Source organism: Aricia agestis, chromosome 6 (assembly GCF_905147365.1).
Source record: "Aricia agestis chromosome 6, ilAriAges1.1, whole genome shotgun sequence".
NCBI lineage: Eukaryota > Metazoa > Arthropoda > Insecta > Lepidoptera > Lycaenidae > Aricia > Aricia agestis.
The window spans coordinates 16,953,459-16,969,657 of NC_056411.1; the positions used below are offsets into that span (position 1 = coordinate 16,953,459).

A 16,199-nucleotide genomic window follows, 5' to 3' on the forward strand; every position below is an offset into this window, starting at 1 on the left:
ATTATGATTAACCCTCAATTTAATGAAGAGTTTGACAGATAATGTATGAGGCTCATGTCAAAATTTTAAATTAAGTAATTACATTTAAGTAATTGATGTTCCACTCTGACTTCTGAGTGCGACAGTAAATATCGCACTCAGAGTCATTACTGTTAAATATTCAATTTAATTACTGTTCAGTAATTATTATTGTCTGCATTAAAATAAAAGCTTATTTGAGAAGACGTATATTATATCGTAACAAAGAATAAAGTATAAATTAACAACTGGGAGTAGAAAAGTAGGATAAGTAAATAAGCCGACAGCACAAAGTAATTTAAACCTATTACCTAACAGATGAGGTAGAAAAAACAGATAAACATCTATTAATCTAAAGTTAACTGGTGTAAGATTTGAGCAGCATCGGAGGGATAGGTATTCAAGAAAATAATATCATATAAATATAACTAAACACTAGGAATAACCTTATGATGATCATCAACAACACTATGTATAAATCTCGTCCATCGTATTTCGAATTCGTGGACTAGTTTATCCTTATTCGGGTAAGTACTATAGTACAAAGAGTTCAGAGCTAGCTTCTTTAGTAACTTCAGATCCGCGTGTCTACTAGCCACACCCACGAAGGCGACATAGAAGTCGTGGGACAAAGGATCTGCACCCCACACACCTGGATCATCAGATGAAAGCACCACAGGCAGATTCTGAGCGATATAAGCCGCCAGAGGATGGTTCCTCACATCCTCGACAAGTTTCAACACAGCGTTCGACACCACATTTACTTCCAAAGCTATATCTCTCTTCTTTATCTCCTCCATCAGCACCGGATGCTTGATCAGAGCGAACCCGTGCCCGATCCGTTTCGTCCCGAGTAGGATAACATCAAGAATGTTTTCGTCCGAAGATGTCCCGCACCAGTTGGTTTCACCGGCGTGGAAAAAGAAGTCGATTTTGTCCCGAGCTTGGACGAGCTCCTTAAAAACTTCCTTCGTCGGCACACCCAAATCTTCTTGACCGACCAAATCGAAGCCGGCCACGAAGTCTGGGTACTTCTTCTTTAATTCGTAGGCGATTTTTAGATATTTGTTGACTGTTTTAGCATCGACCAACCTCAGAGGTGCGTATATCAATTTCGCTCCATAAAAGTCTGGATAATCCATCATAAATTTATCTAACGCGTCCTTGTAGGAGCCTGCAGTTTGTATTTCATCGTAATGGTTACCTTTGAGATCGTATAAATGTGGTAGAACACTTCTCACTTCGAAATACATCACGTTGTCTTCTCTTAAAGCCTTTAGGGTATCATAAAAGTATTTTTCCCAAACGGGTTTGTAGGAAAACAGCGCGGTCGTCACAATAAAATACTCCTGGAATTTCGACCACGCGGTGTTGACATCTGTATACACTTCCAGTGGATTAGGTATGATGATGGAAAAATATTTCAGTAGCTCAGCATCAAACTTTTCTACGTTTCCTGACGAGAATCTTGCGTTTTTCATCACCTGCCACTGCGTTTCGCACGGAGATGCGGGGGTGTCTTCGGCAAACAAAAATTGGACTCCCGCACTCTTGAAGCACACATACAAATCGTCCCAGTAAGTGATATTGAGAACATATTCCGCACTCAAGATGCCCGTATCATGGGCGTGAAGCACCGCGCCTTTGGGCATACGACGAATGATCTTAAAAAGCTCCGACTTCTTCACCTCGTCCTTGTAATCAAAGAAATGCTTGGAGTAGTTAAAATATTGGGGATTCTGGAAGCCAAAATCGACTTCCTTGTGCTTCAACTCCATTACGATTTTATTGGCGAGCTCCTCCGTGTCGTTCAGGATGATATCGGCACCCAGCATCATGTCGAGTTCTTTATGTAGTATTCTATTTCGTTCCTCGACGATATCTTCGAACACATCACTGACACCAGATTTCACCAGCAGAAAGCACAGGAGCACAGGCCACATTTTCACCATCACATCGAACGCCAGTATTTAAGTGATCTGGTGCAAGGTTCGTTTCGCAACGCTATCGTCTCACGTCCGTGTTTTCATTAACAATATTTACAAACCCGGCCGGTGCAACATTACGAGCGAAACTCGATACTGAACGTGGCACTAGCAGTATCAACGCGAACCATAATCTCGATGTATGATAGTGTTGTCTAATCAATATGATATATAATTTAAATTTACCCGCGAGTCATTATCGCTACTAACAGGTTATTTTAATCCCAATCAATAGATGCTTATAATATGCTCACACGTGCGCTGAATGCCTATGCTCAGATACTAGAAAATATTGTAATTTCTCTAAAGGATTGTTTAACTAGCAGATTTATATAATATCATGTTGTCCGTTGTTTATCATTGGAAATACCGCCAATCTATAGCCCGAAATTCGGACTTAGAAGAAAAGTAAGCTAATAATATGAACTATGGTGAATTTTGGCAAGTTCTCAATAATTGGAATAAATAATAGTTGCAACTGATTTAAGTATCATCGGAGAATAAAATCTAAAAAAATGTCTTTACAATTGGACTTGCAAAAGTTGTTTTCTTTTCCAATCTGAATAGCGAGCGGGAACCGTGAAATAACTTAATAACGAAGTGCCCGTTAATTTACTCCGGTTCCATTCATTTTACTCCATTCAACGCTTGCTCTTTTTGACATTTCTTTACAAATGTAGCCATTTAAAACAAAATTGCCCACTCAAACTTCCACTAGCTCAATAATCTAATAAAACATTGCGAACCGCGAGCGCTCGCAAAAGAAAAAAAAACTTGAAAAGACTCCAAAAACGATCCAGTATAATCCGGCCGAGTTCTATAGACTTTTAAACGATAAATTTACTCTCGTACTGGTGTAAATTACAGCTAGCGGCGTCTAAAAGGGTTTGTTTTCAATGCTCCAAAGAAACTAAAAAATAATTTGAAAAGAAACCGAGCCTGTCTCATCCGCCATGCTGATTTTATGCAGCGCAAGGGTCGGGGACTTCGAGTACCACTTTACAGAACCGCCCCTGTGCATTCGTTAAAAAAGAAAAAAACATGGCCGCCGCGAATGTCATACGAGTTGGATGCGAGGCTTTAATCTTCAGATTACTCCTTCAAAATATATGGATGACACTCCTGGATATTGTCGGGGGCGCATCGCTTACTTATGGTGTGGGGACTCCTTCGGGGGGCTGTAAAACATGACACTCAGACAATGGCTCCTAAGAATATGTACTAAATGCCCGCTCAATGACAAAACGACGAAATAAACAAAGACCTACGTATCTAGATAATAATATGAGGATATAGGATGGCTTAAAAAAGTGCTATTAAAGCGATTTTGATGGTACTATGTAATACACAGATGAACCTATATCAAATTGGGAAACAAATAGCCATAGAACATAATATAATATTGAAAAACGCAAACTTAGTGAGTCCCGGGACTCCGTAGCTGTACTCGTTGCGGTACGCAAACATTAAAAAAACAATTGACAATGATTTTATAGTAGCTTCAAAACGTAGCTTCAAAATTATTTAAGTTGCCTACTAGACAAAAAATTATTGTTTGTCGGATGTATATTTTGATGACATACAGATGTTATACCTTACTCCTTAGGTACCGCCGTTCCCAATATTTGATCTATCTCTGGTTTTGCTCTACTAGAGATATGGTTAGCTCACATTAGACATTAGAGACATATATTTTAGTCAATTCAATGTTAGTTTTGATCGGTTGTATGTCAAACCAGAGATAGATTGAATATTGGGAACGGCCGTTAGTAGATGAAGCTCGTAAGTCGCAACTCCGTTGCGCCAAAATTCTTTAATCGCGCGGAAAATGTATTTTTTTCCGAGATAAAAAAAATCCTATGTCCTCTGTATGTCCTTTCCCGGGACTCAAAGCAACTATCCTATGTAAAGGATAGTTTTTATTCCGAAAAAATGTACGGTTCCCGTGCGATAAACTAATTTCGGCGCAACGGAGTTGTAGGCTAGATGAATTAATGTGGTAGTTCTATGACTTATAGCGATTAGCGATGCATATTGCAACTGTTTATTTAATTAAATATAATCTCCAGTAACCTATTCATTATAATTCACAGTCCACACTACTAATAAATCACTTGTAAGGAAAATATTAAAGCATATACTTATAATATACTTACCTAATATTATGTGATTACTTATTAATTATTATAATACAATATTCTTATATCTTTAAACGAGTAATAATTCTTGTACTTATATTATATAATACTAGAGATCACCCAATGGTCGAAATTCGACCTTAGTTTCAAGGACATTAGGACTATTACCTATATTTTGTAAAAATATTGACTTTATTATTTTTTTGTCTTGTCTCTGGGACTTAAGCGGGGAATTCACTACCGGGCTGCCCGCGGGCCGCCCGGTCTGGGACAAGTCTGCCGCTTGCCCCTATTGAACACACACAGAACAGGCAAGTCAGTCGAATAGATAGGGAGCTGCAGCTCGGTCGTGGACTCATGGACTCGATATTCTTTTTTAACAGATGATAGATCAGCATCGGCATTGATTTCTTTGGATTTTTCAATAAGTTCGCTGTAAGCGGCTTTACGTAGATCGGTGTTCATGTAATCCTTGCTTTTAACTTTCCACAAACAAGGATGCGACCGGTAAATGGAAATAAACGAATGTTAAAATTATTTTTGTTGGTTTTTCTTAAGTTTAATGTTTGTATTGTTTACAATAATATATTTTAAAATATTACTTTAACTGCACTCCAGTCGCTCTCCAAGGCGCGAATGACGACGAGCCGCCCGTCGCGACCATTCATGTACAGACTTGTCCGTGCCCGCGCGGGAAAAATGCGATCTCGCGGGCAGGCTGCGGGCACGGGCCGGCGGGCATGTCTGTGCCCGTACCTAGGAATTGACGAGCAGACATGCGACAGACCTGCCCGTGACGGGCGGCCCGTAGCGAGCGGCCCGGTAGTCAATTCCCCGCTTTAGCTGATTTCAGACTGGCCGTGTAAGCATTGTTTAATAGTAAGTATCTTAAATTCAATAAAAAAAAACTATAATCCATTTTTAATTTGTCAACTTGCTGTCAACAGACTTCAACCATAAATAAAAGAGTATAATTCGTATGTATAGGCTTGTCACTAAAAAATCTGTCATTTCTCATGTGTGTGTGTTGTAGTGTGCGTAATTTTTTATTTGTTAAAAAATGTATGATAAAAGCATAATTTCAAAATAATATTAGTTCGATGCACTCCTTCACCATATAAACTATAACTGTGCAAAATTTTATGCACCTACGTTTCCCCAAGTTTTTCGTTCATGTATTAATATTATGATGATGATAATTGGAATCTCGGAATCGGCTCCAACGATTTTCATGAAATTTTGTATATAAAGGGAGTTTCGGGGGCGATAAATCGATCTAGCTAAGAATCATTTTTAGAAAATGTCCTTTTTTTAGATGAATGATTGGTCTCGCGCGCGCGAGACCAATCATTTCCGAATTCATTCTTCTTATTTAAAACAGAACATCTAATTACTTAGTTACCTCATTGTCGATTGTTATTTTAGATCTTTAATTTTTTTATGCATCTTGTTCATTTAAATTTGGGCACATACTTTAAAGAATAAGCAGTTATTCTAATATTACCAGTAAGTACATTAAACAGACATTATGTGATTAGTAGTTCACGGATATTTTTGCAAATTCTGTACATCAGAAGTCAAAACCAGTAACGCTGATCTTGCGAAACTAGATTGAACACTGCATTAATTTGACATATTGCAAATATTATTTCCAGCTATCTGCGATATACGTAGATATTGTTTTTAAATGTGTTATTATTGGGTGCAGTGACGTCACAAGCCGAGGGTCATCGGCCGGCGCGCTCCCCAGTGTCACGGCGGCTGCTTACTGGATCACACGTCGACCCTCCGACCCGAAATGCGATCTGTATATCTACTGCTGTGTATACCGGCCGTGTGCCTCGCCTCCGTCCGCGAGTACAGTGAGGAGCGAGCGAAGATGGTGCGAAACGAGGCGAGGCTATCGCTCGGGGGGAGATCCGAGCTCACAGACAAAGAGAGCGCCGTCAACGACTGCCTGATGCGACACAAGTTCAGAGAGATCGATTACGGCTTCGATAACCCCAGATACTACAATTTCTCGCATCACTTCTTCGAATATATGCGCGATATCGAGCTGTCGAAAGTGTATAGAATTATCAGGGACATGCCCAAGGGTGCGGCGTTGCACGTCCACGATATGGGCATCTTGGGACCGGACTACGTCGTGAATATTACCTACATGGATCACCTGTACGTCTGCTTTCAGGACGGCGACGTAAAGTTCAAATTCTCCAACAAGTCGCCCAAAGACATTTGCGCCAACAAGTGGGAGCTCATGAGCAACGCGAGAAAACTGTCTCGAAACATTACAGAGTTCGATGCGAAAATCCGAGCCTATTTCACGATGTACACCGACGACCCTGGCGCAGTATATCCAACGATTAAGGAATCCTGGGGGGTGTTTCTGAAATACTTCGGCAGAATCCTCCCCCTCGTCACGTACAGGCCGGTGTGGGAGCAATACTTCTACGACGTCCTGAAACAATTCCGAAGCGACAACGTAATGTACGTGGAAGTGAGGAGCCTGCTTCCTAACTTGTACGAGCTGGACGGGACGGTGTTTCCAATGCTTGTGACGGCAATGGCTTACAAGAAAGCGATTCATAGATTCGTGAGGGATTATCCTGATTTTTACGGTGCGAAACTGATATTCGCTCCGTCGAGAAGAATCGATATACCCAAGTTAGAAGAATACTTGCAACTGGCCCGCGCGATCAAGGAGGACATGCCGGAAGAATTTGCGGGTTTCGACCTGGTCGGTCAAGAGGATGCGGGGAAACCTCTGATAGAATTCGTGCCGCAGCTTCTTGAAGCATCTAAGGACTTGGATTACTTCTTCCACGCCGGAGAAACTAACTGGTACGGGACATTGACGGACGACAACCTCTATGACGCCATTCTTCTGGGAACGAAAAGGATTGGCCACGCGTACGCCCTGCCAAAGCACCCCTTACTCATGGATGAGGTGAAGAAGAGGGGTATCGGTATAGAAGTGAACGTCATATCCAATGCTGTTCTATCTCTAGTGCGGGATGTAAGGAATCATCCTCTAAGCATATTCCTGGCTAGGGATTTACCGGTGGTGTTGTCTAGTGATGATCCTGGCATTTGGGAGGCAGATTCACTATCTGATGACTTCTATGTTGCTTTTGTCGGTGTGGCCAACCGTTTAGAAGACTTGAGAGTATTGAAACAGCTGGCCCTGAATTCTTTGATGTATAGTGCGTTGAGTGGAGCAGCCAAGACTGAAGCAATAGTGAAATTCAATGCACAATGGGACCAGTTCATTAATAACTTCGATTGCTCAAGGTATTAAAATGTTATGTAAATTATTGTAAGTAATAATAAATTATTATTTATTTTCCTACGACCTATTTTTATTATTTTAACTTGTAGCTACCTATTTATTAACTAGGTTGGGTTGCACCAGAGGCGTGGTTAAAGTTAATTGTTAAAGTTATGGTCAAAGTTATAGTTATAGTTAAGTAAGGCTAATTTAACTTTAACCCTAACTTTGACCACAGAATTCGACAGAAGACGTTGCTGGTCCGACAAGGCTTTTCAAGAACGTGGGCGGGGGCGCTGCAGGCTGGTAAAGGAGAACTGTCAAAAATGGCGTTTTCGTATGATGAAAGCGTTAGTTCCTTCTTTCGCCACGTGCATTTGAAGCCTTGTCGAGCTCTATGGTTATTGGTTAAATATGGCGTCTTGATGGCGTACCTACATTTTTAACTTTAACCAAAGATTAGACATTTTGCATTGTAGTTAAAGTTACAGTTAAAGTAAGTTGGTGCAACCCAACCTAAGATAAACGACTAGTCAATACTAGATACCTCATAAATATCTATATTATATATAAAACTCAAAGGTGACTGACTGACTGATTGACAAGTGATCTATCAACGCACAGCCCAAACTACTGGACGGATCGGGCTGAAATTTGGCATGCAGGTTGATGTTATAACGTAGGCATCCGCTAAGAAAGGATTTTGATAAATTCCAACCCCAAGGGGTTCAAATAGGGGATGAAAGTTTGTATTTAATAATACTTCTTAACGCGAGCGAAGCCGCGGGCAAAAGCTCGTAAATAATATTTTCTGTAAGAAAATTACATTATAGCATCATTATATAATTATAGTTATTGTCTTGATTTATTAAGAAAAGCGACTCGAGTCTTGAGCTTGACAGACAACAAGCCAAGTTGCATTTGTTACTGTATCTTATTCGTTGTTTAGTATTTTCTATTAAAAATAAAAATAAAACATTACATAGAAAACTATATTTTATTACTATATTTTTAAATTATTCATATTATGTCGATATTTTTATTATTTTTTGGTGCGTACTAAGTACCATAAGGAAAATTGATTCATAGGCAAATGCGGACCTTCATTTTTTGGTTGAGTTTAGTTAATATTATAATGTTATTTGTTAAGCCGGCTGTACACATTGGGTTAGCATTGGGTCAACGCACTGAGCCAGCGCATTGGGCCAACGCAACGAGTAGAGGCCTACTTGGGCCACTTGGCCATATTAGCTGGAAGTGACATTCTGGATACTCTACTACAAGTTGGTCCAATGTGCTTGTTCAATGCGTTGGCCCAATATGTACAGCGGGTTTTATATGATCAGGTTATGTCAGCTACGCTTATAATAACCCGACCAAACGACGTCGGCATATTATATCAATCAATTTCCTGGTAGCACAGAATAAGTATGTCAACATAACAAAACTTAAAACATGATAACAGAAATAGCGCGGATAAAACTAATTTAACGGATATTCTAGAATCTAGTGTTTTCCATCTCATTAGTAGATGCCTACAGTACCATAAGTTGAATCTGGATTATATACCTAGTGCTTATGTACACATGCAGTGCTCTTACTCGACTACATATAGATGTAGCATTTTGAACTCTATGACGTCGTGATAAGGGTCTTAATGTGCACGGGCACAATATGGAGTGAAGTGACACTTCTGAGATCCGTCGACTAACGAAGTCATTGTATGCCTCGCTCCGTTTGTCGTGTACTTTTTAGGGGGACCATAGTTTGTATCGAGTTGCAGTCTTGTTGCAGTATTTCTTTGTTTCTTTTCTGAATGTAGCGAACAAGAAGGCTGGAAAGGGTTGTTATTTTTGACGACATGGTAACGATTTAGACATAGTACCTACTATGGAAATAGTAGTTATCTAGAGAGACACTAGGTGGCCTAGACAAGCCCTAATGGGGCCTCTTTCTGGCCAGGATGGCACATTTGTGATGGGGCTGCGCGACGCCAAATGCGAACAACCACTGGCAGCACCGCGTGTTTTAGTTTAGTTTTTCATTTAGGTACTCCTTTTTTAACTTCAAAAAAAGGACAACTTTTTATGTTCGGCTGTGGATATTAATTTATAATAGGTACTTAAGTATAAAAGTCTTAAGTCCACACACTACTTAAAGTACTTAATATTACATGTGACTGTCTTATCCGTAAATCAGACGTGAAAAATTTTATCATTACAAGAGGTAGAAGTAATCAGAGTTGATATAAGTCTAGAAAATTGAAGTTGAACTTTGAAGCTAATTCAGAGAGCATTTTGTGCACCTGGCACACGGAGCTCATACAAAGACCTGGCACCACGGTGGGCGGTGGCCAAATGAATGTCGTATCATCACTTACATTAAGTATATCCATAGCTGGGCATTAACTCGTTAATCCGTTAATCGTTAATTAACGAAGTTAACATTTTGATTAACGGATTAACTTTTAAGTTAACTTTTAAAATTATTAACGGACTCGTTAACTTCCGTTAATATGAAGAAGTCCGTTAATCGTTAATTCAATGCCTATTATTTACCTATATATACTATTTGCGGCACTTGTCGTTTCATACTAACTAGTTAGTATGAAACGACAAGTGCCGCGGAACTGGCACGGCAGCAGCGAGGGAAATAAAAACAATACTATATACATTTTCAGGCGCGTGCGAATGAAAAGAGATTTGTTCCGTTTTATCATTTCATTACTCAGCGTACGTACTTATAGAATGAAGAGTGATTTGTTTATAATTGTTAAAAATCATTTGCATGCTGATAACGAAGAGTGCAGTGTAATTTAGTTAGGTAGAATACAATAATTATAGAAGTATTTTGTTTTGTCCCTAACCTGTTAACATCCAGAACCTAAACCAACAGGTTTTGTATGTACACTAACGCAATGATATAAGTTATAATAACAAGGCCATATTATTATTACACATATTAACGGATTAACGATTAACGTTAACTTGCGTTAATTTGTCCGAAATGTAACGCTTTAACGTTTAACGAAGCTAACTTTTTTTAACGGATTAACGAAGTTAACTATTTGATCAACGGTGCCCAGCTATGAGTATATCACGGTCTAATTAAAATGTATTAAATATCGTCCGGCCGGCAACGCACCTGCAACTATTCTGACGTGGCGAGTGTCCAATGTCCATGGGCGACGGTGGTTGCTTTCTATCAGGTGACCAGTTTGCTCGTTTGCCCCTAATTAAAAAAAATCGTCCGTGATCCTACCATCATGGTCAGAGGTGCCTTAGAAGAATTAATTTTGTATGGGAGAATCCATAACGCTGGGGCGCTTACCGTTACAAATAACAAAAAAAATGCTCTTTTAGCGCTGCGACTTTCACAGTGAACTCTATAATTATACGGGACACCCTGAAGAAAAATAACCAAAAAATTATGTTTTTTGAATGGGAGCCCCCTTTATTAAGTTTATTTTAATGTTATCATCAATTTTTAAAGTAGGTATAAATTACAATTGAGTATTTTGTAAACATTTCAAGTGCCTATCTGTTATCAATTATCATTATTAGTGTTGACTATAGAGCAAAAAATAGCAAAAATAATTTTCCTCTGTTTCTGATTCTTTTCAATCTTCGTCTGTAACAAGAGTTTTTTAGTTACGTCTGTAACAATAATCCTTTGCGATCCATATCCAGATAAGCACTTTCGTTCGAGCGCAAATATCGACTGAATAGGGATGCGGGTCGGCGCATCGTGACACGGTACGGCGCCGTACCGTATCACGGTGGCGGCGCCGCGCCGTGTCTGATGGGGACGCGGCCTATGTACTATCAGAGAACTTGATTCCTATGCAAATCGGGGACCTAAGTAGTTTGGTTGCGTTACGTCAAACCCAGCTGACAGATCACAATTAACATTGAATTGACATATTTGACCAAACCAAATAACGTTGGTCTGTCGATTGCATAGGAATCAACTTCTCTGATAGTACTTACAGGTTTTTTTGAACATAAGAAATAACTTCGTTCCATTCGGGTGTCCCTTGACACCTCTCAAGTTTTTTTATAACTGTTTTGATAACCTTGTTGCGAAACCAAAACGTATCCGCGAGTATCAAAACTCATAGTCCCAGTACAGAGAAGCGCAGTATTCATTAGGTGCCTTACACGCCCCATAGCACTCAGAAGTCACAACGACAGTCGCTATATAACGCACTTAATGTGTCATAAACAATTACCTTACTTAAATAAAAACTTTAGTGCAAACCATGAGACGAGTTGCAGTCTATGTTTGTAACTAGCTTCGTGGTACCGACCAGTTGCTGTGGACAAAATAATACTTGAATTTTTGTTACTTAAAAGCTATACTTATATCATTTTAAATACCGTATTTTTAAAGTTTATAATGTTTTTTGAAAACTTCTGCAGTGTAAACTGTCCACTGTTAGATAATATTTTCTATTGAAATTATAGTTCATTTACTCAAAAACTCGACTTCTTATATCTTCTTATGATGTAGCTGTGTAAAAATTTGTGTTAACAGTATATTGTAATAGAGGTAGAGTAAAAAACTTTGTTACGGTACTTACGGTACGGACTACGGTACTTTTTTGTAAAGTGGTTAAGTATATAAAAATAAGTTTATTTTTATTTTCATGTTCAATTAAATTTTGAAGCCTGATGTCAAAGCGCCACCTTTTAAAAATATACTGAACTAATATACCTACTAGTTCCCTTTCAACTTCAAGGTTGTTTGCATACTGAAGTGCTAAAGTGCGCGCACGATAACTTGCCGCGCGGCTGAACGATAACTTTTCGTCGGGCCGCCATACCTATTTACTTCTCGATACGTCTATTCCTATACATAATTTAAATGACTAAATAAGGATATTAAAGTAAAACTGCCAATAAAATATCATTGGGATTACCCATTTTTTTAATGAATCCCTATACTGTTACGCGCAGAGTTATCGTGCACACTCTAGTAGTTTGCGTAATATTTATATGATTACTACAAATAATAAAAACTATTTATTATTCGTAGTATGATTAGAATAATTACATTAATACTTTCTATTATCTACACATGCAAGCTATAATAGCTTACATTACTTATAATAGGTACTACAGGTACCTACTATTTATTTAAAAACAATAATATTTCGGATAGTTTAATTATACTTAGATAAATAAAAATAAGTCTTTCTACAGAAAATCTTATGCCCATTTTAACTAACTGCACCTACAAATTTTAATGTCCTATAGTGTTCTTTTTTCAGCCAGTTTTTGCCTGAGTGATATCAAGACATAGTATGTGTCAGCTAAGACCTTAAAACCTAAGATCTTCAGTTACATAATATAATTATTATTGGCGTAAATTCAAGAGATAGGTTAGGTTAGATACCTTGAGGGCCATAACTGATAACATGAGGCGATGGCGTCCTGGTGAGTTATGGGACTCTTAAGTCTTAATGACACGATGTGGTCAGTGAAAACAAGCATAAGACATTAAAGCTTAATTAATATTAACAATGTAAAGCTTTAGGTATTACTCTATTTAAAAAAAACTAGATTATATCTCATACATAGCTTTCAAGTTGTTTCTCGTCTTGAATACATATAGTCTTGAATACATGGAATAGACATTTCTCACTTCTGAACTATTAGTAAACTAATCTGAATTAATCTTCACCGGCAGGCACAGCATCTTCTAGTCTCTTGATGTACTTTACCCTTAATTCTGTCACTGGATCCCCCTTTAGCTGGTCCTGAAAGTAATAGTAGTTTCCTTAATACCTCAATCGTGGGAATCACAGACACAATAGCTTTTCAATAATTGTTACATACAAACCGGAATGGCAGTGGAGAGGCGAGCACTTTTAGTGTCATATGATATTAAACTTTATCTTCATTATTGTATCGCTGCACGTGCTTGCCTTACTGCTGCCATTCCGGTGTAGCGCGGCCCTAATAATTATATTATTATTATTTCAACTCAGTTTTATATACAACCAAAATTCCTCTTCCTTTGGCAGTTAGGTAAAAAAAATATAATATTTAACATGGCACAAAGGCCTGCAACTCACATGCAGCTCTTGTAATAATGCGAGTGTCCATGGAGGACAGTATTTGCTTTCCATCTGGTGACCGGTTTGCTTGTTTGTCCCCTTATTTTATAAAGAAACACAAAATTTCCCACCTGCACAAACCAGCACTGTACATCAAGTTGCACCATCTGTAAAGCACCGCGTATGGCCCCGGGGATGAGGGCGCAGTATTTAAGCCCATTGTTAGGCATCTCCACCCACTCGCTGAGAGAACACTGCTCCCACACAAGCGAGAATTCATCTCCGGCATTACTCCAGTTTGAGACAGAAGGCTGCATGTTTAAGTACAACCTGAAATTATATGACAAACACATTATACACTGCACATAAAAGGTAAACAAGTTTTAAAAAGTGTAAAAAGGACCTAATGGACATTATACCCAAAATATGCATAAACACAGCAAAAATTAGGTGTTAAACACAAAATAAGTTTACTTATTATAGTTGTCTCTACTTACAAGTAGATCAGATCAGGGTAAGTCATAGGATGAATTTGATTAGATTATGAATAATTGCGACTTTAATACACACAAACTTTTAATGTACACAAGAAAATAAATGGAAAAAATGATTAACCTGAAAGCTTGCTGTATTTTGTCGGCAGTCTCCCTCATTTCCAAGCACCGGTTAGATCCAGTCCGGGCTAAGAAATCTTCGATCAAGCGTACGCCCATATTGTATCCTATACGTTCTAATTGTTTGTTAACGTCTTCAGGGTTCTCATTGTCTTTGAGCATTTGCGATACCAGGGCACCATATGTGAGAGTTAATAGCTCCGAATTCTGTAATTAGCACAGGCATCATACCAAAATTCACTAGGAAACATTATTGTGTACAAAATATACATACCACTTTCTTAGCATCGAGCCTGGAGGTTTGACGAGACATTTTAGCTTTTAAGTTAATTAAGTAGAGTAGAAGGTTTGTTAAAAAGTGCTTAACACTTTCCCTTTTTCAAAGTAGAAATTTTTTGCGTGGTTTTAACTGTAATCATTGGTTTTTAAAATAATTTGCAAAAATTTTGATCACTTCGAAAAGTCAAAAAATGTCACGTATTATTGACATTGACAAGTGACAATAAGCGAGATGTCAAAGTGACGTTACTTTTTTTTAATTGGTAATTATTTTAGTGTATGTGTTAAAATTTAAACAGCCCATTGTCTAAGAGAGTGGAGAAAAAACTCCGCCTTACGCCTCCTAGTCCCCCGACACTGCGAACTGCGAAACAGCGGCGAACCGATTTACTGTCTCATCCGCCACACGACAGTTCGATATATAGCATCTCACTCTATTGCTGTTTCGCCATAGACTTATTTATATACTGTCGTATACATAAACCTATAATGCTAAGTATATATTAAGTCTATGGTCGTATAGACCGTGAATCGTATTCGTTTCGTTTTTCAAAGTATATTGCGCATGCGCAAAGTTGAAAATTAGTGTTAGTGTCATGTTCTAAAATCTGACAGAAATTGTTAGAACATGACACTCCATTATGAAGTTGACAGTCAACTACCAAACTGCGAAAAAATGAAGCGAACACGGCTAATCTGAAAACCCGAAAATGCGTGACGATTTTCGATCTATCAATGTGTGCGTGTGCTAGTGATGTATCTTTTACTATCGATAATATAGTCAGTTACGTCCGTTTTACCTGAGTTTCTATGAGAAATAAATAATATGCAACGTTAACAGATTTTGTAATTCAAATTAGTTATCATATATTTTATTTGGCAGAACAAAGGTGACGATTGAAAAGTAGATTAGGTATCTACTTTTCACATTTTGGTTTGGGGTTTGGGATTCAATCATCGGATATGTTATGATTATGAGGGTAAATAATATAAACATTATAAAGTTACTTATTTATTACTCAGGTTAAAGGTATCTGACAAATCAACCCTTACATTAATAGAGATGCAAATATAATGTTGAAAGTAAACAACACACATAGTATATTATTTATTCTTAAATTAAATACATAATAATTATTATTATAATACTGTTACGTGCTAGGGTTCGAAGGATTTGGAGAGAAAGACCTGCTGACTCTCTTGAAGACTTAATTCACTAAGTCTAGGTCACACAAGCACACACTAGGTCACAAGTCACAACACTTAGCACTAAGTCCAAACACTAATCACTAGGTCCAATCACTAAGCACTATCACTGTCCTAGATCGTAGCCAAGTCGAAGGTTTCACTGGTTCACTCACTATTGATCACTTGTTGTCACTGCGAAATCGCCTTGATGATCGCTCGAACCGAACTGAATTGCCGGGCCGTCTACCTGCGGCTATTTATATGGCGAGACAAACTACAGAAAGTTCCCGATACACGTAAACAAGTAAACAAGTGTAGGAACTTTCTAGGAGGCTCGAGCATGTACCACAATAAACATAAACAACTAAACACGTAAACACGTAAATCAAATAAACCGGTAAACACGTAAACAAATGTTGGACTTTTCTAGAAGGTTCGAGTTTGTACTTGCACACCTCGAAAATCGCTCAGATTGAACTGACTGGCCGGGCCTGCCTGCGGCTCTTTTTATATGGCGAGACGAATTCCAGAAATTTCCCGATTCACGTAAACAAGTAAACAACCGTGGGAACTTTCTAGGAGGCTCGGGCATGTACCACAATAAAACTGCCGTCCTTACGATAAGTGCAGTAAGTTGAATTTAATTTA

At 38.4% G+C, this 16,199-nt stretch overlaps 3 protein-coding genes across 3 annotated transcripts; 1 reads left to right on the forward strand and 2 right to left on the reverse strand.

The window, feature by feature from the left end:
- Positions 1-280: 280 nt before the first annotated feature.
- Positions 281-2,093, reverse strand: LOC121728419 (adenosine deaminase 2-like). Its single transcript, XM_042116612.1, has one exon. It carries the CDS (start codon positions 1,968-1,970, stop codon positions 447-449), a length of 1,524 nt encoding a protein of 507 aa, XP_041972546.1. The 5' UTR covers positions 1,971-2,093; the 3' UTR covers positions 281-446.
- A 3,761-nt stretch (positions 2,094-5,854) lies between these two features.
- LOC121728420 (adenosine deaminase AGSA-like) lies at positions 5,855-7,461 on the forward strand. Its single transcript, XM_042116613.1, has one exon. It carries the CDS (start codon positions 5,940-5,942, stop codon positions 7,437-7,439), a length of 1,500 nt encoding a protein of 499 aa, XP_041972547.1. The 5' UTR covers positions 5,855-5,939; the 3' UTR covers positions 7,440-7,461.
- A 5,099-nt stretch (positions 7,462-12,560) lies between these two features.
- Positions 12,561-14,523, reverse strand: LOC121728423 (trafficking protein particle complex subunit 3). The gene is made up of 4 exons (XM_042116615.1): positions 14,359-14,523; positions 14,086-14,291; positions 13,602-13,800; positions 12,561-13,170 (listed from the first exon to the last, which is right to left on the reverse strand). Exons 1-4 carry the CDS (start codon positions 14,395-14,397, stop codon positions 13,084-13,086), a joined length of 531 nt encoding a protein of 176 aa, XP_041972549.1. The 5' UTR covers positions 14,398-14,523; the 3' UTR covers positions 12,561-13,083.
- Between the last annotated feature and the right edge of the window lie 1,676 nt (positions 14,524-16,199).

Excerpts from the sequence above, each read along its gene's own strand:
- LOC121728419 (XM_042116612.1), bottom strand. The coding sequence starts at position 1,970 with ATGGTGAAAATGTGGCCTGTGCTCCTGTGCTTTCTGCTGGTGAAATCT.
- LOC121728420 (XM_042116613.1), top strand. The coding sequence starts at position 5,940 with ATGCGATCTGTATATCTACTGCTGTGTATACCGGCCGTGTGCCTCGCC.
- LOC121728423 (XM_042116615.1), bottom strand. The coding sequence starts at position 14,397 with ATGTCTCGTCAAACCTCCAGGCTCGATGCTAAGAAAGTG. Across the intron at positions 13,801-14,085 it reads AAAATACAGCAAGCTTTCAG|GTTGTACTTAAACATGCAGC; the intron begins GTTAATCATTTT and ends ATATAATTTCAG. Across the intron at positions 13,171-13,601 it reads TACAGTGCTGGTTTGTGCAG|GACCAGCTAAAGGGGGATCC; the intron begins GTGGGAAATTTT and ends TATTACTTTCAG.